Genomic DNA, 24,201 nt, shown 5'->3' with positions numbered 1-24,201 from the left:
CCCCAAATGTGTGACCTTGTAACCACGGGCCACATTTATATCTTTCCCTTACTGTGCATAACAGTGTGTTGTTCAGTACTGTACTGTATATAAGCACTGAGACATCGCTGACGTTTCTGGGAAATTCTGAAGGATTATGCTTCATTGTTGCAGTTGAAATGCTGACTAATGCTAATAATTATGGGTGGCTGATAAGCGTGTCGAAAAACGGAGGATTATTGGGCTCTTTAATGTGCTGACGGATAGCGAGTAACAACTGAATTTAGTCCCAGCTGGTGTCTTCCTACATTTGTTGACACATTTATGAGCATATCACTGCAAGCAGGAGCGTGGTCGTAAGTAATATGATCTTGTTTTTGTTGTGGATAGCTATTGTATTGATTTATGTGATTCATTTTCCATAATTGTGGTTCCTGTGAATCAGCTTCAGCAGTGCAGCATCAGTGCTAATGTCAGGGCGTGATATTGTATGGCTGTGTAATATCAGGGTGTGATATTGTATGGATGTGATATTGTATGGCTGTAATATCAGGGTGTGATACTGTGGGTACTACAGGTAGGAGACTACAGATAGAACAGAACATAGGCTGTAAATTAAACGTCCTTATTGTGAGCAAAAATACCAATACTGACACTAAAGCGCTTTATTCAGGATGATGAATGCCCCATCTTATCGTTCTCGGTACTACGCTGGCGTAACTGTTAACTGGGTGAAACACTTTCTGTAGTCGTGCTTCTGATTTAATGTTCTCTGGGTGTTGCTGCAGGGTAAAATGTTAATCTGTTTGGATCTGCATTAAAATTCAGAGTTCCGGCTCACTTAAGTCATTATGGGCAGGGCTTTGAGAAAGGGCTGGTGGGCAATGCTGCTGCTGTTTTGCCCAGTTCCCAGAATGCACAGGGACATCGCATGCAGGATGGGTAATGAACATCCGGCTATTAGCACGGAGGTCCCATCCCTTCTGAAGCTCCTGGGTGACTGCTCAGCTGGGGCTGATTTGGACTTGGATATGAGTCTAGGTGTTACAGTGCAGAAGGGGAAAAATCTCAGCCACCACTGATAAATGGGATTTGAAGATGGCATTACAGTACCAGGGCATTTGTCTGCATTAACTGTTCTATAATTTTTTGTCTTTTAGTTCAAACCCTTTTTAATCTCTGTGTGCAGTTGCTTAGCTTTGCAAATAAATGTAATGTAATAAGCCTGCGGGCAAATGCGTGTGTGATTGAGTTTTCATAACCAAATCATGAAAAAGATCGTTACAAAGGGAAGATCAATGCTGCTATAAATTACTTGAATTTTTGAGGTGTCAGCATAGGTTTGCGTTGTGTGATTAGATGGCACAGACCACTGGAAAACGTCCACACACAGACTTAATTGCGGCCTGGCGATTTTTCCTTGGAGAAATATAAAAGAGCAGCATATAAGATTTATGATGCGCTGATCCTGAACATTTCATATCAGTCTGCGATGTGATAAAATGGCATATTAATGTTTTGGATGGGAACAATGGGCCAAGCCACATTTAGGCCTGTTTTATAATACCTTCTGGCATCATCCCGATTCTGCATCCCTGCAGTAGAGTTTAGTTCTTATTTTATTTGCCCCAGCAGAATAATAAAGTGGCAGGTCTGTAGTATTTTATAGTCGTTAGTAATTGTTCTCCTCAGGGTAATTTATATTACCGCAAATAGTTATTTATCCTCAATAATATGTTTATGCCGTGTATTTCAAAAGAGCTCTCTCTTGTTCTTGGCTATTAAAGTAAATGAGGATGGGTTTCAGATATGGATGCGTGTTCTTTATCAAATATGGATGTCTGCTTTTTAAACAGTGCAGTGTGTCAGTGCATTCCAGTGAAGTTGTCATTCAAGTGCTCTGTGTGAGCAGAATCCTTAGCTTCCAGGTGCTATCAGTGTTTGGGGGTGCTATCAGGGTTTTGGGGGTTCTGTCAGTGTTTGGGGTGCTGTCAGGGTTTGGGATGCTGTCAGGGTTTGGGGGTTCTGTTAGGGTTTGGAGGTGCTCTCAGTGTTTGGGGTGCTGTGAGGGTTTGGGATGCTGTGAGGATTTTTGGGTGCTGTCAGGGTTTGGGGTGCTCAGGGTTTTTGGGTGCTGTCAGGGTTTTGGGGTGCTGTTAGTATTCGGGGGTGCTGTGAGGATTTGGGGGTTCTGTCAGTGTTCGAGGGTGCTGTTAGTATTTGGGCGTGCTGTGCTGGGACTGGGCCCATGGTGTGCAGGGAGCTGAGGGGAGGCGCTGGGCTGTGTCTTGCCCTTGCGGTTTTAAATACTAGCTGTTTCAGCGAATAGTTAAAAGATGCGCTGGGCCAACAGGAAGACTTGATGAAACTTGTCCTCCCTTCTGACCTGTGTAGTGCATCACATGGTTCACTCCAATGAGCAATCATCCAGACTGTATGAAAGGTGTGCTGAAGTTTGACATGCGGGTCTTGATCAGATTAGGTTTTGCATGCATTTGGGTTTGCGGTCTGGCTTTGCATGATTGTCCCTGGGGTTGCCCTTGTGCCCTTGTGCCCTTGAACAAGGTGCTGAGCCCAAATGGCTCTGGTGAGAGTGGACTGCACTGCAGAAAGAGCGCAGCTTCATCTTGAGCCGTTTAGCAACACTGCACTTTTATTTATACTGCCATGTTCTGTCCCAATTTTAATCTACTGATACATGTCTGGGAGTGAACCAGAGACAATTAAAATAATTACCCAAACCATGGTCTGTAAGGTGGCATGTCTGGGAGGCATGTCTGGGAGGTACCACACCCTGCCAGGTGGTGCTTGGTGTTTTGAGGAGCCTGCTTCTGAAGCCTAAAACCGGTCTCAGAATTCATCAGTCCTGTACTCCAACTCTGACCTCAAACCCGACACATCAGTTCCCCTTAAGATGAGAAACTGACCCGGCAAAAAATGAATTTGCCCAGCCAATCTTCCTGCTGCAGGGTCATGTGACCCTCCTCTCTGTGGCCTAATAGACAGGACCGCGGTGGGTATCCAGCCTGCTGTGGCGGAGAGGATCCAGTGGGCCTGTTTGGCTCAGATGGGGCCTGATCTCAGTCAGTGATATCGCAGGAACGCCTCGCTCTGTCTGTGGATGAGGCATCGCAGGGACAGAGCGTAAACTTGCTGCGATGTGCTCGCTGCTGCCGTATGCAGCCTGTCTGTCAGCATCGTTGGAAGCCTCTGTTTGCGCCGTTAGAAGCCTCTGTCAGCGTCGTTGGAAGCCTCTGTTTGCGTTGTCGCGAGCGCACAGCGCCGTTTTGGTGCTGTTTATTTCGGTGTGTTTCCTCGCCGTGTCCATACATTATTAAACGCAGCTCCGGACCCTCCATCCCTCGACTAGCAGCTGGCTGCTGGAGCAGGTTTGTCCCCGCAGGATGCTAGTCGAGAGAGAATAGGAAGACAAATGCTCTTTTTGGCCTTGGTGGGTTTCTATTTATTATTCATCTTAGCTCAGAATTGGACAGATGTCTACCGCAGCAGTGTGGAAAAAAATAAAGAACCGTGACCACAGAAAATTCAAAGTAAACAATGGTTTTGACTAAGGGCGTATTCGTTTCTGTAGAATAAAAGTTTTTGTTTTCAACCACCGTTCATCAAATCTAGAGTCAGAAAATGGAACACTTTTCTATACACTGTCACCAAAAGTAGTGTGGAGATGTTACAGCTGGCAACAGAACGTTTTTATCTGAACATGAACATCAAGTGCGGGCATGATCTATGAGGCACTATAACAGTAACTCTATTCATTTATTTTGCTTGACACTGTCAGTTGTGTGTTGGATGAGGGAGCTCGCTTAAAGGCAAAACAGAGTTCTTTTCCGTGAAATCAACAAAATCATTTCAGAATACACTGCGAATCACTCTGCAGTCTGTATTTCCCTTTGTGCTCAGACTCAGCACACATGACCACAGCTCAGTGCTGAATGGTGAGGAGGAAAGTGGGTCTTCATGAGCGAGGAGAGTGAACAGCGCTCTTACAAACTCCTGTAAACATTGGTACATTAGCGATGGCAGGTGTGAGACACTCGGCAGGGGGGAGATTTCTCTCTACTGTTAGAGAAGAGAAAGAGTCCCCTCTGCTGCACTACCTCCACATGTGGCACGGACATTTCTCATCAGAAGTGGACCTACTCTTGAATGAATGTCACGAGTTTGGGAGCCCTTCTCCTGTGAAGTAAAAGCATCCGCTTCACAGTCTTTAGCTGAATTGATGTCCGCGTCCATTCAGCTGTGAAGCGCTCACGTTCTCCGATTCCAGCGAGCAAATGGAGCTTTTGTCCCCTTCCCTGCCGCAGGTATAATGATGCGTGTCATAGGTGCATTTCCTGTGGAGGAGGCCGTTAGTGATTCCACCGCTCTCTGGCGGGATTGTGTCGCGCGCAGGTCTCGAGCGGGCTTCAGCTGGAAATATGCTTTCCTCGAGTGAATCCGCTCCGTTCAGACTGGAATCGCGACGTTTCAGGCTGGAATCCCGTTTCGAGATGCCGTTTCAGCTGGAATCCGCTCCGTTTCAGACTGGAATCCGCTCTGTTTCAGACTGGAATCCCAGCTTTCCGTTATAGAGCCAAAGCGCGGTTTACGAGCCGGTCTCCCCGACAGCACAAAGTAATACGCCTGGCAGAATAGTTGAGGGTTTTTTTTTTCCCTGTATCAAAATTTGACACCAGGTAATGATACCAGGTAAAGTCCTACTAAATATTTAATGTATGGGGAGTGCGCTGACGTGTTATTTTGATTGCAAACGGAATTTAATTAGCATGCAGTTGAAAGCTGGGAAGGGTTGCTGAGCAACCAGCTGGTAGTGAGTGACGGTGCTCCCCTGCTGAGTTGGAGCAGTCATTCTATAAGGCATCTTCTCACATCGCCATGGCAGTGAAACGGCAGGGATGGCGAAACTCCAGATCTTCTCCTGCTAATCGATGAGTCGTAAATGTCTTCCTTTTAATAAAGGGGGGAATGAATGAAGTCCGATAGAGAGAACTGGGAGTGACTACAGAGAGTGCACAGTGTCAGCCACACAATCCCAGCATGCACCACTCCAGCCTTCTCACTGATGGCAATGCAACTTTAGCAATACAATGCTGAGAACTCGTTCTGGATTGTGATTGGTCAAAGTGCACTGTGTGTGTTGTTGTACAAGCATGGTTGGAAAATTGATTCTGAAAACAGTACATTGAAAGTTTTAAGGCTGAATTTTATTCTTAATGTTAGCATCCCTAATTTAACAGCTGCTATATAAACATATTTATGTCAATAGAAACAATATTGCAAATTGTATTTTTAAAAATGTATTCCTAACATGAACATGGTCCAAATGCACCAGTTTTTATGGATTTTCAACATTTATTGCTTTGAATCATGACTAACATTACTGCTGCTTGATTGTTAAATATACTACTGTCATAATGTTGCTATGCAGAAAAAATGTCCAGTGTTAATTCAGCTCACAGAGTTTATATGAGTCCACTCTGGCCATTGTGAACTCATGGATAAAGAGTTTGATTGGTCACTGAGCATTTGAGTGCATATTAAATGAAATGGAGTTATAAAGGAAAGGTCAGGTGTCACAGCGTGATGTCTGTGTCTGTATGGACCGAGCGATGGCAGGGCCTTTCTGTGGCCTTTCTGTGTGGGTTGGGTGAGATGCGTCTCTATAGTGCTGCACTGTGCTGCAGGGTTAATCTCACTGCAGCAGCAGGCAGGCATGTGCAGCGAGCTGCTGCTATTGGCTACGGAACAGGCTGCAGGCCAGGCCCTCTTCACTGGGGCCTGTGCTGAGGGCTGTGCAGTGCAGCCTTCCCTGCGTGGATTGTGCGCTCAACCAGAGACGGGACAAATGGTTAGAAACATGTTCTGCAGCGAAGCCCCGGGTCTGTCGTGTGACGCATTTGCTCCTGGAGTCAACGCATGCATTTGATTGGTTGCCAAGTAGCCTTGATAGCCAATGATGTCCTGATGTGCGGGAGAGGGGATTGCAGGTTTGAGTCCCAGCGTGAGATGAGTTTCTCTTGGGTCTCAGCATTCAGGTCAATAAAGCCCATAAGCCGCAGGGGTCCAAAGACTCAATTTAAAGGGCGATCAGGGGTCCAATCAGAAGAGGGGAAATGAGATGGTGGACTCCAAACAGGAAGTTCCCTCCGGGGAGGCCAGCTTGCACTGTGGAGTAGCAACAATTCTTTAGCAGTTCCACTAGCTGTGCTGTCTTTAAATCAACACTTTTTAATCATTATTTCACTTCAATATTCTGTTTCTATGTTATTTTTATATTAGCATATTTTCTGTCTCTCAGATATGCAGACAGGAGTATATAATATAGTAAAGTTTTTATCCTGTACTGAATGATAAATCAAGTAAAATAAGGAAAAATAAAAATCCAGATGTGGAACCTTGGCTGTTGGCATTAAACACAGAACTGACAGCTGTGGCAGTGTGATTTTGGCTGGGAGAGGAAACTCTTCCACGCTGTTTTTTGGGTAATTGGTTTTCATCTGATAACCGGGAAGGGATGAAATTAGTGCATGTGTCAAAACTGATGAAACGGAGAATGATTTATGATGTGGATAGGTAAACAAAAAGATTAAGACCTTTGTGTATTCCAACATTAATTTATTTAGTCGAACATTTGTGCTTTTCCTGCATGTTGTTACCCATCCATCATTTATTTACTTGTTTAGGGAAATGCACGTTCGCTTTTGGGCAGATTTGGCCACATCTGTTACTAGATTTAGGATGTTTACAGATCATTCAGTACCGTAGGGACGAGCCATCGGGATGGCAACACTTATCTTCGGTGTCTAAGAGCCAATTTCATCTCGTTAAAGGGCAACACTTAATGACTTAACATTAATAATTTATTACTTCAGAGGGAATGATAAATGTCAGCAATTTCATTTTTTAAACTATACGACTGGTCGGAGGACACAAAACATTTCACTAATAAACGAGAAGCTTGGGTACGGAATATGCAGTATGAACATCAGGCCAAATGAATATCGTTGTTGACATTGCATTAGTGGATGCATGGAGCACGTTAAATGTGAATGAAACTGTGACTTTTTTCTGATAGCGTGGATATGAAGCTGTATTATCTGTGCCATGGCCCATATGTGGCTTTATTCAGGTAAAACTCTAAGACTCATGTTTTGGTTTCTCAGATAGATACTGTAAATTACACTTGGATGACGGTTTTGTGTGATAAAACCGTTATTTACTCAAGAATATCGAGTAGCGAAAGCTGCTTTGTAGAGATAAAAAAAAGCACCCAGGATGGTCCTATCATAAAATTAATCCCTTAGGAAAGTTTTTGGTTGGATTTGCAAAGAATTTACACATACACACACACACACTACACTCACAGGCATTCACAAAATATATATATTTGTGTGTGTGTGTGTGTGTAAATGCTTGTAGGTGCTGTAATATTAAACAAAATCTTTCAAACACATACCGACTCTTCGGGGAAAAAAAGCTGCAGGCTGTACTGTAAAATAAAGTTAAAAGTTATTTCTTTGAAAATAACTTTTTTATTGGAGTTACTGAAGTTATTTCAACCCTTGTTGAACTGTTGTTGAAGTTTTCTGGTTATGCTGAATTAAATATATAATAACATAAGCTATTATATGTGTTATATAATAATATAAGGTATTATGCTGAAATACTCTGCTCCTATCTGTAGGATGTTGAGCCTCGTGTTGTTGATTTCTGAGGCTGTGATGCTGCTGATTCGCTGTTGTGTTGATTTCCCCGGCTGTGATGTTGCTAAACAATTTATGCTGTCCAATAAAATATGTGAAGATGGGGCCGTCTGGGTAGTGTAGAGGTAAAAACACTCGCCTACCACTGCAGAGACCCCGGGTTCAATCCCCGGCAGCGGTACTTCTGGCTGTCAGGTGAAAAGAAGCGGCTGGTGACTCCACATGTATCGGAGACTGGCGTGTGGTATTCTACACCCTCCCCAGACCGACAGGATAGAGCATTGACCAGGACTGTGATACACACAGGGAATTGGTATAACGATTGGTATAAAGACTAAATTGGGGAGAAAATGGGAGAAAAATGGCAACAAAAAAAAAAGTGAAGATTAAGAAAAAGACATAAAGCGCCTTAAGCAAACTTTACTACTTACAAATTGCCCTGACCTAAAAACTGTGATTGGACTATACTGTTGACACAGGTTAATATGATGCAGTCTTTGAAATCAATATTCTCCGTAAGGGTATTTTCCTGGCACTGTGTGTGGAATGCATTATAAATATTGCAGTATTAATACACGTGAACAGATATCAGATCTGTTATTGTACTGGGTATCATTGGACTATCATTTCAGAGTCATTTTATTAGCTGTCTGGCTGTTATATTAATGCAGGCAGACAGTAGTAACGTGAAAGAGAAGAAAAATGCTTCTTTAATTACGGAATATGAACCTGGCCTCTGTGGTTCCTTACGCATGTGTCTGGCGAATTATGGTGTTTAAACTTGTGCTGCCTGTGACCTTCAAGTGCAGCCTTATTTCCATTTCGTTATGAAATTGTGTAACCTTTATAACGTTACAGACCATATAGAACAAATCCCCACATCGGGTTCACATAAACAAACAATCTCAAGAAGAACAAATTTGGTAGCAATGTATTTTTTTAAGATTGCTTTTACTTTAACGGCTGATTTGACAGTTTGATTTCTGAGCAACCCTGGGTATATAGGAAATCGGTATTTATGATTAATGCGAAGCGATTGCTTGTCCTTTTGAATTTCCTGTTGGCTCAAAATTTGTGGCCTAGTTTCGGACTGCACTAACACTCACAGATTAAGAGGAAAAGCAGCCATGTTGTTTCAGACACGGGTGTGGATTCAGTGCACTGTAAACAGACTCTTAACCTCCCATTAACAGACTGGTGAGTGCAGCGGTCTCCTGCATGACCTCACTAAAGCCTGTTTGTGTGGGACTTTTTATCTGATCCCCAGTCCTAATTCCCACCCAATTCCCACCCCATTCCCACTCCAATCCAAAACCCAATTCCCACCCCATTCCCACTCCAATCCAAAACCCAATTCCCACCCCATTCCCACTCCAATCCAAAACCCAATTCCCACCCCATTCCCACTCCAATCCAAAACCCAATTCCCACCCCATTCCCACTCTAATCCAAAACCCAATTCCCTTTCCAATCAGTCCTTCATGGGGATGGTCATCACTGAACATGAAGCAGGCTTGCCATTGCTAATGATAAACAAATGTGAGGATTAATTAATTTGGGGCACCAGAGAGTTTTTCAGTCTTGGGCCTGGAGCCCAGCTAAACTGACTTACTGTAACTTGGTCTTGATGAGCTGTAAATTGAATACTGTTTTAGAATTCACATCTCTCAGTACTTTTCAGGCCGATGTCCGTATGAAATAAATATGTTTTTTTTGTTTGAGGTACTCAAAGATTAAAAAGTAAATTCCATTCTAGCAAAGACTCATTACAATTTGTCCATGAAACAAATGTATAGGACAACCGTCTCAGTTCATTGAGTGTGATTAGTCTTTTTAGATGCTTTCACAATTATTTTTAATGATCTTGAATTCATTGTTAGAGATTAATGTAAATCTCCATAGACAGACCCAACTAATGCATTTCTCTTGTTCAGGACTCATTCTGCATGCCTGCTCAGGTGTGAAATCTTTATTCTGTGATCGCTTTGTGGCTCCGGCCTGTTTAGAGTGTGGAACAGTGAATGCTCTGTTCCTAGGGCCAGCTTTGGGTGCCCGTGTTGTAGCTGATAAGAGCCTGTTAACTCCTCTCTCACAGCTCAGCTGCGTGCATTAGCCTGGGTTAACTCACCTCAGGGGAAACTGATTGCTCAAGTTTGCACCTTTATTGTGAGATGCCTTGTTTGGCGCTGAGGAAAGAAACTCAGAGTGGTTGACGGGCCACTGCTAATTTAGCCCTGAGGAATCATGGTTAAATACTTACTCGGTGCAGTTATCTGAATGCTGGTTCTATGGTCATATTAAATACATATGATGTGGCTTTAGAGGCTTGCAGGCGCTTTATTGACCACCAGGGGGCACTGGTGAGCAATGAGAAACAGTCATCCTGGACGACTGGAATCCTACCCTCCCTGGGCAAGGCTTGGAACCAATACTGTCTCCCTGTGGGGATTACGCCTGCATGCACCGGCACGGTCTGGATTCGATACCTGACTGGGGCTCATCCATGCGCTGGAACAGTTACAGAAGTTCCGAATCCCCCCCCCCCCCCCCAATCTTGAAGCGTTCGGATCTCTGAGGTTTTACTGTCAAAACCAGCGTGATGATGGAGGCTTGTGCTGGGGCCAGACTTTCAGACAGGGCAGCTGTACCGGCGTGGTTTTATGAAAACGCTCTTTTGATCACTCTTAGAAGCCTCCTTTGTTCCTCTCGTTATTATCCACGGCGTTGTGTGGAAATGCCCCTGAAGGGCCTCCCATTTCAGAAGACAAAGGGCCCCCCCGCATTAAAAATGCACAAAGGTGTTTTTCTCACCGAGGTGGCAGTTATGCAGAGTAACAATCAAACGATGCATTGTGGGAAAATAATCGGGCTGCGGTGATGCATTATGTATGGCATTGCCTGCTTCTGTACGCCCGTCTATTGTGTAATAACTAAAGAGAGAAAGGCAGCGGGGTCAGCTGGATCTTTTTAACACGGTGTCAGTCGGGGGGTGTGATTGGTGGTGCTGGTGGATCTTAGGGCCGCAGTGTCTTGTGGGTGGGCTGCCAGTCTGGTGCCAGTGTTGCGTGGTGACACACACTGGGTGACATGTGATGAGATAAATGTGCTCAGACACTAATAATGATACCAGTGTCTGTGTTTCCTGGCTGCGCTGGGTAGTCCCTGTATGATGTTTTTCTTGCAGTACTGTACCTGTGCAGTGGGTACTCTTTGATGCTGTACCTGTGCTGTCTACGTTTGCCTGTTTGTACTTTTGTCTCTTGACTTATTTCCCCTCCCCTGTCTTAACTGGGTCTGGCTTTTAATCTTAAGTGCGATTTACTTTTAAATTGAAGGTTGTGGTCATAAAGGTGTTAATATTTCATAGAAAACGGTTTAATTTGTGGAGTTTTAATACAGAGCAGGGTAGAAAGCTTGAAGGCATTTAGGGAAACTGAGCGGGGAATGGGAGCTCGCTTGGAAACGTTCTCTTGCCAGAAACCTACTTAACTTACTTGTTTGCACATGGGAGTTCAAATGCTTGATTTTGCATGTTGTTCATGACTAATCGCTTAGGCAGTGGTTCCATTTTCCACTTTTTAATTGCAGTTTTTCAACGCCCAGACGATGTTGCATATTTCTTTGAAAGCTATTTTTGGCTCTCTCTCCAGCTGCGTTTTGGCATCTCCCAACATCTCTCCGGACGCAGTATGCTTTGAAAACTTCTGTTTGCCTCTATTGCGATCTTGATTTAAGAGCGTTTCCTTGATTTGAAAAATGAAAGGCAGGTCAGCGGCAGTATGGAAGCTCACAAGCTGAAGCTTTGTGCCATCGTGCCCACCATGTGCCCAGGCCACTGTGTTGTGCCATCGTGCCCACCGTGTGCCCAGGCTGCTGTGTTGTGCCATCATGCCCACTGTGTGCCCAGGCTGCTGTGTTGTGCCATCATGCCCACTGTGTGCCCAGGCTGCTGTGTTGTGCCATCATGCCCACTGTGTGCCCAGGCTGCTGTGTTGTGCCATCGTGCCCACTGTGTGCCCAGGCTGCTGTGTTGTGCCATCGTGCCCATCGTGTGCCCAGGCTGCTGTGTTGTGCCCACCGTGTGCCCAGGCTGCTGTGTTGTGCCCACTGTGTGCCCAGGCTGCTGTATTGTGCCATCATGCCCACCGTGTGCCCAGGCCGCAGTCCTGAGTGGTTCTCACGGAACAGTCTTCGTTCGTCTGTACAGCCTCTGCTTCACACTTCCCCCAGACTGCCCCTGGCCTTTCTCCACTTCCTGTCATGGCTACATTTGCCTTTGATCTCATGGACAGTGCATATTTGACTGCTGGATGTTGGAGCTCAGAGTCTTGGCAACAGTACATTGAATTATAAGGAGAGCTGAGGACCTGCTTCTCCACTGAAAAGCTTGTGTCCTTGGGTAGGAGCACCTGCTGACATCTGAAGCATAATGACAGCACCTGCTGGTTGTAGGAGGAGTCCTGAGATCCACTATTAAAAGTTCTGGTAAATCACGCACTTGGCATTGATATACACACCAGTCACATTTAGCACTCCACTTTTTACAGACATTTTTATGATGTTCATTAGTCGACGTGTGTGTTTCGACATGTATTATGGGTACAATACCTTAATATCCATGACTAATGCAGTGCATACAACTGTAATGCCATATTGGTTTTGTCTTTGTTGCGTAGCTCAGAAATCCAGGGACTTATTGGCCAGTTGGTGTGCGTCTGTATGATTAGAGTATTTCTATAGTCACAAAAGGCCTCCCATGCCTCTGAGTGAGGTTAGTGAATAGTGTAGCCCACAGGTGTCAAACTCCAGCCCCGCAGGCGGCAAACTCCAGTCCAGGAGGGCCAAATTGCCTGCTGGTTTCCGTGGAGTTCTCCACACCCATGGTTCGTTCAAGTCATTGATTGGCTGAAGAATCCACACATCTTGTTCTCAAGGCCTTAATTGGCAGCTGATTGAGAGGAAGCCACTAAATCTGCAGACACTGCGGGCCCCTGGGGATTCGGTTGGACACCCCTGACGTAGACTGTCCCAGCTTTGAGCCAGTCAGTATGCATGGAGAAGTTGTGGAAACAGTTTTAACTAAGACTAAATCCTGGAACGGTTTTTGAATAGCATGCTTACGTTTGACTATGCCACCTGTTACGTTTACAAAAACTTCTAGACAGTGACTCTTTCTGGAACTGACGGTGCTTTGAGTTTTGGAATGACAATAACAGCAGCTTACAGCCTCACTGCCTCACTTATTGAGGGTGTCCTAATTTTATATACTGCATTCTGACATCGGAACCTCTCTTATAGACAGTGGCTCAGGTTGTACACCAGGCCTGTAAGGTAGCTGGCTCTAAAGCTAGCCAGTGTATACACACGTGCGGTTTGCAGGGAAGCCATTAAAAGGGTTTATGGCTGGACTGCAGACACCTGCGATATTTCTCATTCTCGAGGCTAGCCTGGAAAAGCTGGATAAAGAGCAAATAATTCCATTCTCAATGAACAAGCTGGAACACGAACAGTGCTTTGTGCTCACAGTTGTGTTTTTGTATTGTTTGTTGATCTATGGATAGCGTCTGTATACTTAATGTTCTATTTAATGTTTGATAACTGCTGTGTACTCAATGTTGTGTTCATGTATTTTTCATTAATCTATGGACATCTGCTTCATACTCAATTGTGCGTTAATGTATTGTTTAATCATGCATTATTGATTGATAATCTGTGTTTTTATATTTGTAACCAAGAGCTGAAGGAACATTTCCATTTCATGTTTGATGGACATTGATAATTGATAATTTCTGTAATATTCCAATCATAAGAAATGTCACACAGATCATGATCAAAAACTATGCATTGTACCCCGAGATGCATAGTAGTGACTCTAACCGGACTTCAGGCTTGGCTTGGGTTCCGAGTGTGTTGTTGTTTTATACTCGTGCACTGTGCTCAGTGTAAATGTTTTATTTAGGGCTCAGAAAAATGTTTCTCTTGAAGTGTAATCATTCAGTAACTCTATTTAATCACAGCTGACAACACCAGAACCTGTTGCCTTACATTAGTCACTGCAGCATGTGTACTGACTGTTGTTGTTTAGTTTTTTTACACATGGGCTTAATACAGCTCAGCTCATCAGTCACCCAGGACAGTAGCCGTGGGGAAATTGACGGGCAGCTAATAGCCAATTAGCTGGGACAGATCGGTGTGCTTTGGCATGAGCGAGCGCCTGCCATTTTCTTAGACAAACAGTTCAACTGAAACCAGTTAAACTCAGCGCAGGCAGAACGAATAGCGCTTATAAAATATGAAGAAAGTGTAGGCGCCTGGGGGGGGGGGTATTTTACTTGGGATCGTTCATGAGGAACTACCTAGAATATTAATATTTAACAGGACAGTCATCATCTTCCCCAATGGCCGTCTCAGCTGCTCTCAGTATCCCATTAGCCAGAAACTAGCTAGCTGTGTCGGCCGGGCGGAGAGACTAATAACCCATTTAATGACATTGATTATTTATTAACTATACTGGATTTATAAACTATACTGGATTTATAAACTATACTGGATTTATAAACCATACTGGATTTATAAACTATGCTGGATTTATTAACTATGCTGGATGTATAAACTATACTGGATTTATAAACTATACTGGGTTTATTAACTATGCTGGATTTATAAAATATACTGGATTTATAAAATATACTGGATTTATAAACTATACTGGATTTATAAACTATACTGGATGCATAAACTATACTGAATTGGGATGTGTTGGTGTCAAATTGGATTTATAGCATGGTAAATGATCAAAATCATGTGCTTGGGGAGCTAGCCAACTTTCTGAAAACAGCTGTTGTTATCTGAAATTACTGCCAGATGTATTTCATAAATGAATGCCGTGTGATTCCTTAAATATCTTCTAAAACAGCATGGACACCATGCTTGCAGTTATTTAACTTGTTGGTCAGAAGAGCATCCATGACCCACTAATTTCCTCTCTCTCTCTCCCCCCCCCCCCCCCCTGCCCCCCCCCCCGCAGGTTGTGCTGGTGTTTGCCCTCAGCATAGGAGCTCTTGGGATTTACTTCATAGACTCCTCAGAGTAAGTTAAGCTCTGTCTCATAAAAACAAATCCTGAACATTTCACTCACATTAAATTTTTCCACGAGGCCATGCACAGATACTCTGTTTTCATGTTGCTGTTCTCAATAACGTGGTGTGCAGTATTAGCTGTATTTACAAATCGCATCATTCCTAACCACTTTCGTTATGACATTTACTGTGTATTTTTAAGGTGAGTGATTTATAAGTCTTGGATATGTTTGGTGTGTAAATTGCCCTTGAGTGGATAGATGGAAGACATTCTAGCTCTATAAATATCCTTCATATTACTGTAGCACTTTCAGGCTGTGTGTAATGAGAGATGGCTGCTTTATGCAGAATTCATAAGCCATAGACTCTAAAGTAATACACTGATTGCGTATCGCTCAAATGCATCTCCGTGAAAGAGGGGGTAAGGGTAAAGTAGAATTCTCCCCCCCCATGTTCTATTCCATCTCTTCCTCTCATCTCCGCTGCATATATGCATTTTTCTTTTTCCATCGCTGGGAAAAAGAACAACAGTTTCCGTGGCAACCTCCGGCAGCTCATCTTTGAACTTGCCCACCTGCCGTTGTGTAATTTTTGGAGAGAGGTGTTCGGTCTTCCCAGACGTACTTTCGGCATTCCATCCGCTGCAGTTTCACTTTGTGAGCGGATGTGAATAACACGAGCTCGGCATTCTTCTGCACCACTTGGCTCTCGCTGTTACCGCAGGTGATATAAACACCCTATTTTAACACTGATAATGTCGCCGAAAACAAGCAACTGGAACAAACACTGGAAAGAGGACGTTGCATAACACTGAACCTTTGGTAGCGTTTCGCTTCGAGTTCGTTCTCTGGAGCGTGTGTTATAGCTGCAGTTCAGAAGCGGACTGTGTAATTTACATTATAAGTGAGGATTCGCCTCACCTGCTGCTTCCTGCTGGGTCTGCCGTTACACATTTAGCAGATGCTCTTATCCACACTGACTCACACAGCTTACATTCTTACACTCAGTCCATTTATAGAGGATGTTCACTGAAGCAGTTCAGGCCAGGCAGCTGTGTGCTGTACCTGTGAGTTACACCTGCAGCCACTGACTTCGCCCATTTCCCTAACCACTGTACCACACTAATGCCCAGTCTGGTGCCTGCCCTTTCCTGGGTCTGATAGTCAATACCTGTCATTTAACACCTGCTGTCTGACGGTCTGTCGGAAGAAGGATCAGTTCCTGCTCCTGATTCTGAGTACTTTGGAGAAAGAGAGGGTAATGACGCACACACACACACACACACACACACAGACACACAGACTCTCACACACACACACACACACACACACACACACACACACACTGAGTTTACTCGGATGGCGCTAGCCGCAGCTGTGCAGGGCCTAACCGGGGGGTTTAAAAGGCTTTACTCCACAGGGTCATGGGGGTTTTACCATTGAAATAAATCAGATTCTTTCCCTGATCGTCCATTTTAAGAGTATGGCCTACATCCAAAGAGCAGCAGGTTGAGGTTATGATAATGATATACTGAGTGAAGTGTGGTAGACCCTATAATGTCCCTTTAACTGGCCAAAGTAAATATGGTGCATTAAAGCAGCTGTGATTTATGAACTGACAGGTTGTTCTCTAAACCCAGTGCTTTCAATTATCTGGCATTCTTAACATACTGCTGTATTTAAAGACCAGGAAAACCATTTCTCAAGCTTGTATTAGGATTTATTAATTTCTAGGGGCTCAAGTACATGAGCAGTTTCACCCCAGTATTCATAACATTCCACTTAAGAGACCACAGGCTTTAAAAACTGTAAGGCTACTATTTTGACAGGCACTGTTTGTATACAGTACCTGAACTAAAAGCAGACAAACCCCAAAGCTAACACAATCCTCAGCACAATTCTGCTTTTCATTACTGCTTTATGTTACTGGACAACTGAAACAAATGGCTGACTGTAAAATAGTCTGTTTTGTTGCATTAGCTTAGCTTGACGCTAAAGGTGTGTTGCACGCTGGGCATTCCCTTGGTGAGGAGCGAAACAGGAAGTCGGACTCTGAGTTATATCCAAACCCCACCTGTTACCGCTGAGCCTGTTGCGCAGACTTTCCACCCTGGCTTAAGAGTCCGATCCAGGGCCTCATGGAAACACGCGGTGATGTGCCCGATGACAGGAGCCATCCAGCGTGCAATGTGTGGAACAGCGTGAGGCTAGCTGCTCATTCAGACCAACTGTTTCCTAACCGCCGTGGGAAAAGTCCTACTAAAAAACTTTAGAAGTTCAAATGAATTAATAAAACCTAAATTAAAAAATTCCATTCAGAAAAGCCAGAATAAATGTAATTAAATTGTACATTGCTTAATTAAATCCCCAAAAGAAGCTTTTGGTCTACTGTTGAGATGTCACATCAGTGTCAGTACTGTGCATCCTGGCCTTTGAGAGTGTGCTGCCTTCAGGTTGTGTTCATTCTGAAAGTGCGTCGCAGAAGAAGAAAAGGCTGAGAAACGCTGGTCCTTCCTGTGAGAAACCTGAATCCGAGAGTACCTGATCGCTAACTTTGACCTCAGCGTGTCAGTGGCCAGGCTTACTGTTCACAGTGTGTCAGTGGCCAGGCTTACTGTTCACAGCGTGTCAGTGGCCAGGTTTACTGTTCACAGTGTGTCAGTGGCCAGGCTTACTGTTCACAGCGTGTCAGTGGCCAGGCTTACTGTTCACAGCGTGTCAGTGGCCAGGTTTACTGTTCACAGTGTGTCAGTGGCCAGGCTTACTGTTCACAGCGTGTCAGTGGCCAGGTTTACTGTTCACAGCGTGTCAGTGGCCAGGTTTACTGTTCACAGCGTGTCAGTGGCCAGGTTACTGTTCACAGTGTGTCAGTGGCCAGGCTTACTGTTCACAGCGTGTCAGTGGCCAGGTTACTGTTCACAGCGTGTCAGTGGCCAGGCTTACTGTTCACAGCGTGTCAGTGGCCAGGCTTACTGTTCACAGCGTGTCAGTGGCCAGGCTTACTGTTCACAGCGTGTCAGTGGCCAGGCTTACTGTTCACAGCGTGTCAGTGGCCAGGCTTACTGTTCACAGCGTGTCAGTGGCCAGGTTTACTGTTCACAGCGTGTCAGTGGCCAGGCTTACTGTTCACAGCGTGTCAGTGGCCAGGCTTACTGTTCACAGCGTGTCAGTGGCCAGGTTTACTGTTCACAGCGCGTCAGTGGCCAGGTTAGGGTATAATTTGTTAAGCGGAGTGTTGGAAAACCTCACTCGATAAATCTATTTGGCCACTCGGCAGGACGCAGTAAACAGCGTTTCTGGGGGACGATGAGAGAGTCAGTATCAGGGCCGTGTGCATTGATTACCTTCCCTGCAGTCTGGACACCAAACAATCTGCAGCAAAGTGTCCTGCACGTCATTACTTAAGTGCAAAGCTGTGTTTCAGCTGTCACTGAATGAGACTTATTGTGAATAAAGAACAGTTCATGTGCTCCAGCAGAGTTGGTCTAAAGTCAGGCCTCCTGTAGTCACATGATCACTGCTGCCGTGAAACAGACGGGTCCAACAGCCCCCCCCCCCCCCGGCAAGGTAAAGAATACAAAGAGCCCTTCTGTCTAATACTACACTGGAATTTTATTTGATCAGTAGCACAGCGGAAATATCTGAGAATATTTTTTGAAATGAGAAACCTGTTTAGGTGTTTATTTATGTGAGGGTGAGTATTTCTTTGGTATCTCTTATTGCCCAAGAACTGTGAGAACAAGTTTGTACATCCATAGGCCTTCTGTCTTATGTTGTACTATGGTTAATCAATAAATTATATTTTAATCAGTTCAAATTTTTCTGCTTTATTTAAGGCCCTTCTGCCTAGTATACAGTCTTCAAATATGAATCTATGATAAGACAAAACAGTAAATCAGTTTGTGTTATACATGTAATGCTTCATAATGCATTATAGGCCTATAATAAAAATAACAAAAAGAACTAGAAATAGTGAAAATAGTCTGGGACCAGTGAGGGTTAAATGAGCCCTTATGTGTGTTCCTGTTCACATGCTTTCCTTTTCCACTCCAGTTGTTTCTTTCTGTCCTGACTCCTGCAGCTCAGTCTATATAAAGCCCTGGCTGGTGGCTCACAGTAGTTGCAAAGATGATTATTCAGACATTGCTCAAGGCTTCTCCACACATTTATTTATATTCATATACTCAAGTTTTCTAGTATATATACCATTCATGTACCAGTTTCTCAGCTTGTACTGGCTTACTCTGTAGTACTCTGCACTGCACTGGCAGAGACAGGCTCGTGTGCTGGGCTTGAGTCTAGGTGGTGGGGATTACATTAGTTTTCGGTGAACCTTTGTGCGTCCAGTTTGGCTTTTTTAAATTAAATTACCTCAAACTTATTATTTTGCATGTACTATTGAATTAATGATCTTGACTTTGTTTTTCAACAATTTTAAATGAGTAATCATGTTCCAAGTACCATGGTTCATTGGTTAGGGCTCAATTAGGTAGTAGAAACGTAGTCTAGAGTTGAGCAAGTTACTGTTCACAGCTAAAGAAGTTGATTTTTTTTGTATTGGCACGTAAAAATTTTCTATGTGCATGGTACCTGACCATAACTATAAGTATATGCATTTTCAGGAACATTTATGGCCAAATTTTAGATTGTACTATTGAATTCATGATCTTGACTTAGTTTTTCAACAATTTTAAATGAGTAATCAGTTGTTTTCCAAAGTACCAATGGTTTCAATTAGGTTTTAGGGCTCAAATTAGGGTTAGGGTTAGGAAAACGGTAAGTCTGAGGGTTGAGGCAAGTTTACGGCTGTGTTCAGCAGCTTAAAGAAAGGTTAGGACATTGGTTCTTTTTATATTTTGGACACGCTAAAAATTTTCTATAGTAGCATGGGTACCTATGACCATAAAACGATATAGAGTATAGCATTTTTTTTTTTTAAGGGAAAACATTTTTTGTGGCCTCAAACATATTATTTAGCAGTTGTACTATTGAATTCACGATCTTGACTTAGTTTTTCAACAATTTTAAATGAGTAATCAGTTGTTTTCCAAAGTACCAATGGTTTCAATTAGGTTTTAGGGCTCAAATTAGGGTTAGGGTTAGGAAAACGGTAAGTCTGAGGGTTGAGGCAAGTTGACGGCTGTGTTCAGCAGCTTAAAGAAAGGTTAGGACATTGGTTCTTTTTGTATTTTGGACACGTTAAAAATTTTCTATAGTAGCATGGGTACCTATGACCATAAAAGTATATGCATTTTTTTTTCAGGGAAACATTTTTTATGGCCTCAAACATATTATTTAGCATTTGTACTATTGAATTCAAGATCTTGACTTAGTTTTTCAACAATTTTAAATGAGTAATCAGTTGTTTTCCAAAGTACCAATGGTTTCAATTAGGTTTTAGGGCTCAAATTAGGGTTAGGGTTAGGAAAACGGTAAGTCTGAGGGTTGAGGCAAGTTTACGGCTGTGTTCAGCAGCTTAAAGAAAGGTTAGGACATTGGTTCTTTTTGTATTTTGGACACAGCTAAAAATTTTCTATAGTAGCATGGGTACCTATGACCATAAAACGATATAGAGTATATGCATTTTTTTTCAGGGAAAACATTTTTTATGGCCTCAAACATATATTTAGCATTGTACTATTGAATTCACGATCTTGACTTAGTTTTTCAACAATTTTAAATGAGTAATCAGTTGTTTTCCAAAGTACCAATGGTTTCAATTAGGTTTTAGGGCTCAAATTAGGGTTAGGGTTAGGAAAACGGTAAGTCTGAGAGTTGAGGCAAGTTGACGGCTGTGTTCAGCAGCTTAAAGAAAGGTTAGGACATTGGTTCTTTTTGTATTTTGGACACGCTAAAAATTTTCTATAGTAGCATGGGTACCTATGACCATAAAACGATATAGAGTATATGCATTTTCTTTTCAGGGAAAACATTTTTTATGGCCTCAAACATATTATTTAGCATTTGTACTATTGAATTCATGATCTTGACTTAGTTTTTCAACAATTTGAAATGAGTAATCAGTTGTTTTCCAAAGTACCAATGGTTTCAATTAGGTTTTAGGGCTCAAATTAGGGTTAGGGTTAGGAAAACGGTAAGTCTGAGGGTTGAGGCAAGTTTACGGCTGTGTTCAGCAGCTTAAAGAAAGGTTAGGACATTGGTTCTTTTTGTATTTTGGACACGCTAAAAATGTTCTATAGTAGCATGGGTACCTATGACCATAAAACAATATAGAGTATATGCATTTTTTTTTCAGGGAAAACATTTTTTATGGCCTCAAACATATTATTTAACATTTGTACTATTGAATTCACGATCTTAACTTAGTTTTTCAACAATTTTAAATGAGTAATCAGTTGTTTTCCAAAGTACCAATGGTTTCAATTAGGTTTTAGGGCTCAAATTAGGGTTAGGGTTAGGAAAACGGTAAGTCTGAGGGTTGAGGCAAGTTTACGGCTGTGTTCAGCAGCTTAAAGAAAGGTTAGGACATTGGTTCTTTTTGTATTTTGGACACGCTAAAAATTTTCTATAGTAGCATGGGTACCTATGACCATAAAACGATATAGAGTATATGCATTTTTTTTTCAGGGAAAACATTTTTTTATGGCCTCAAACATATTATTTAGCATTTGTACTATTGAATTCAAGATCTTGACTTAGTTTTTCAACAATTTGAAATGAGTAATCCGTTGTTTTCCAAAGTACCAATGGTTTCAATTAGGTTTTAGGGCTCAAATTAGGGTTAGGGTTAGGAAAACGGTAAGTCTGAGGGTTGAGGCAAGTTTACGGCTGTGTTCAGCAGCTTAAAGAAAGGTTAGGACATTGGTTCTTTTTGTATTTTGGACACGCTAAAAATTTTCTATAGTAGCATGGGTACCTATGACCATAAAACAATATAGAGTATATGCATTTTTTTTTTCAGGGAAAACATTTTTTATGGCCTCAAACATATTATTTAGCATTTGTACTATTGAATTCACGATCTTGACTTAGTTTTTCAACAATTTTAATTGAGTAATCAGTTGTTTTCCAAAGTACCAATGGTTTCAATTAGGTTTTAGGGCTCAAATTAGGGTTAGGGTTAGGAAAACGGTAAGTCTGAGGGTTGAGGCAAGTTTACGGCTGTGTTCAGCAGCTTAAAGAAAGGTTAGGACATTGGTTCTTTTTGTATTTTGGAACAGCTAAAAATTTTCTATAGTAGCATGGGTACCTATGACCATAAAACGATATAGAGTATATGCATTTTTTTTTAGGGAAAAATTTTTTATGGCCTCAAACATATTATTTAGCATTTGTACTATTGAATTCATGATCTTGACTTAGTTTTTCAACAATTTTAAATGAGTTAATCAGTTGTTTTCCAAAGTACCAATGGTTTTAAATAGGTTTTAGGGCTCAAATTAGGGTTAGGGTTAGGAAAACGGTAAGTCTGAGGGTTGAGGCAAGTTTACGGCTGTGTTCAGCAGCTTAAAGAAAGGTTAGGACATTGGTTCTTTTTGTATTTTGGACACACCTAAAAATTTCTATAGTAGCATGGGTACCTATGACCATAAAACGATATAGAGTATATGCATTTTTTTTTCAGGGAAAATATTTTTTATGGCCTCAAACATATTATTTAGCATTTGTACTATTGAATTCATGATCTTGACTTAGTTTTTCAACAATTTTAAATGAGTTAATCAGTTGTTTTCCAAAGTTCCAATGGTTTCAATTAGGTTTTAGGGCTCAAATTAGGGTTAGGGTTAGGAAAACGGTAAGTCTGAGGGTTGAGGCAAGTTTACGGCTGTGTTCAGCAGCTTAAAGAAAGGTTAGGACATTGGTTCTTTTGTATTTTGGACACACTAAAAATTTTCTATAGTAGCATGGGTACCTATGACCATAAAACGATATAGAGTATATGCATTTTTTTTTTCAGGGAAAAATTTTTTATGGCCCAAACATATTATTTAGCAGTTGTACTATTGAATTCACGATCTTGACTTAGTTTTTCAACAATTTTAAATGAGTAATCAGTTGTTTTCCAAAGTACCAATGGTTTCAATTAGGTTTTAGGGCTCAAATTAGGGTTAGGGTTAGGAAAACGGTAAGTCTGAGGGTTGAGGCAAGTTTACGGCTGTGTTCAGCAGCTTAAAGAAAGGTTAGGACATTGGTTCTTTTTGTATTTTGGACACGCTAAAAATTTTCTATAGTAGCATGGGTACCTATGACCATAAAATGATATAGAGTATATGCATTTTTTTTTTCAGGGAAAACGTTTTTTATGGCCTCAAACATATTATTTAGCATTTGTACTATTGAATTCACGATCTTGACTTAGTTTTTCAACAATTTTAAATGAGTAATCAGTTGTTTTCCAAAGTACCAATGGTTTCAATTAGGTTTTAGGGCTCAAATTAGGGTTAGGGTTAGGAAAACGATAAGTCTGAGGGTTGAGGCAAGTTTACGGCTGTGTTCAGCAGCTTAAAGAAAGGTTAGGACATTGGTTCTTTTTGTATTTTGGACACGCTAAAAATTTTCTATAGTAGCATGGGTACCTATGACCATTATACGATATAGAGTATATGCATTTTTTTTTCAGGGAAAACATTTTTTATGGCCTCAAACATATTATTTAGCATTTGTACTATTGAATTCACGATCTTGACTTAGTTTTTCAACAATTTTAAATGAGTAATCAGTTGTTTTCCAAAGTACCAATGGTTTCAATTAGGTTTTAGGGCTCAAATTAGGGTTAGGGTTAGGAAAACGGTAAGTCTGAGGGTTGAGGCAAGTTTACGGCTGTGTTCAGCAGCTTAAAGAAAGGTTAGGACATTGGTTCTTTTTGTATTTTGGACACGCTAAAAAATTTCTATAGTAGCATGGGTACCTATGACCATAAAACGATATAGAGTATATGCATTTTTTTTTCAGGGAAAACATTTTTTATGGCCTCAAACATATTATTTAGCATTTGTACTATTGAATTCACGATCTTGACTTAGTTTTTCAACAATTTTAAATGAGTAATCAGTTGTTTTCCAAAGTACCAATGGTTTCAATTAGGTTTTAGGGCTCAAATTAGGGTTAGGGTTAGGAAAACGGTAAGTCTGAGGGTTGAGGCAAGTTTACGGCTGTGTTCAGCAGCTTAAAGAAAGGTTAGGACATTGGTTCTTTTTGTATTTTGGACACGCTAAAAATTTTCTATAGTAGCATGGGTACCTATGACCATAAAACGATATAGAGTATATGCATTTTTTTTTTTCAGGGAAAACGTTTTTTATGGCCTCAAACATATTATTTAGCATTTGTACTATTGAATTCACGATCTTGACTTAGTTTTTCAACAATTTTAAATGAGTAATCAGTTGTTTTCCAAAGTACCAAGGGTTTCAATTAGGTTTTAGGGCTCAAATTAGGGTTAGGGTTAGGAAAACGATA

General features: G+C 42.0%; 1 protein-coding gene across 1 annotated transcript in view; it reads left to right on the top strand.

Annotated features, from left to right (window-relative positions):
- The window catches only part of kcnma1a (potassium large conductance calcium-activated channel, subfamily M, alpha member 1a), a 175,964-nt gene that overhangs the window by 64,132 nt on the left and 87,631 nt on the right, over positions 1–24,201 (top strand). Inside the window, exon 3 of the mRNA XM_064318108.1 lies at positions 14,731–14,792. Within this exon, the coding sequence (XP_064174178.1) occupies positions 14,731–14,792 (62 nt within the window). The remainder of the gene's footprint in view (positions 1–14,730; positions 14,793–24,201) is intronic.

The sequence above is a fragment of the Anguilla rostrata genome, chromosome 18 (genome assembly GCF_018555375.3).
Source record: "Anguilla rostrata isolate EN2019 chromosome 18, ASM1855537v3, whole genome shotgun sequence".
Classification (NCBI taxonomy): domain Eukaryota; kingdom Metazoa; phylum Chordata; class Actinopteri; order Anguilliformes; family Anguillidae; genus Anguilla; species Anguilla rostrata.
This window is presented reverse-complemented; position numbering and strand designations above follow the sequence as displayed.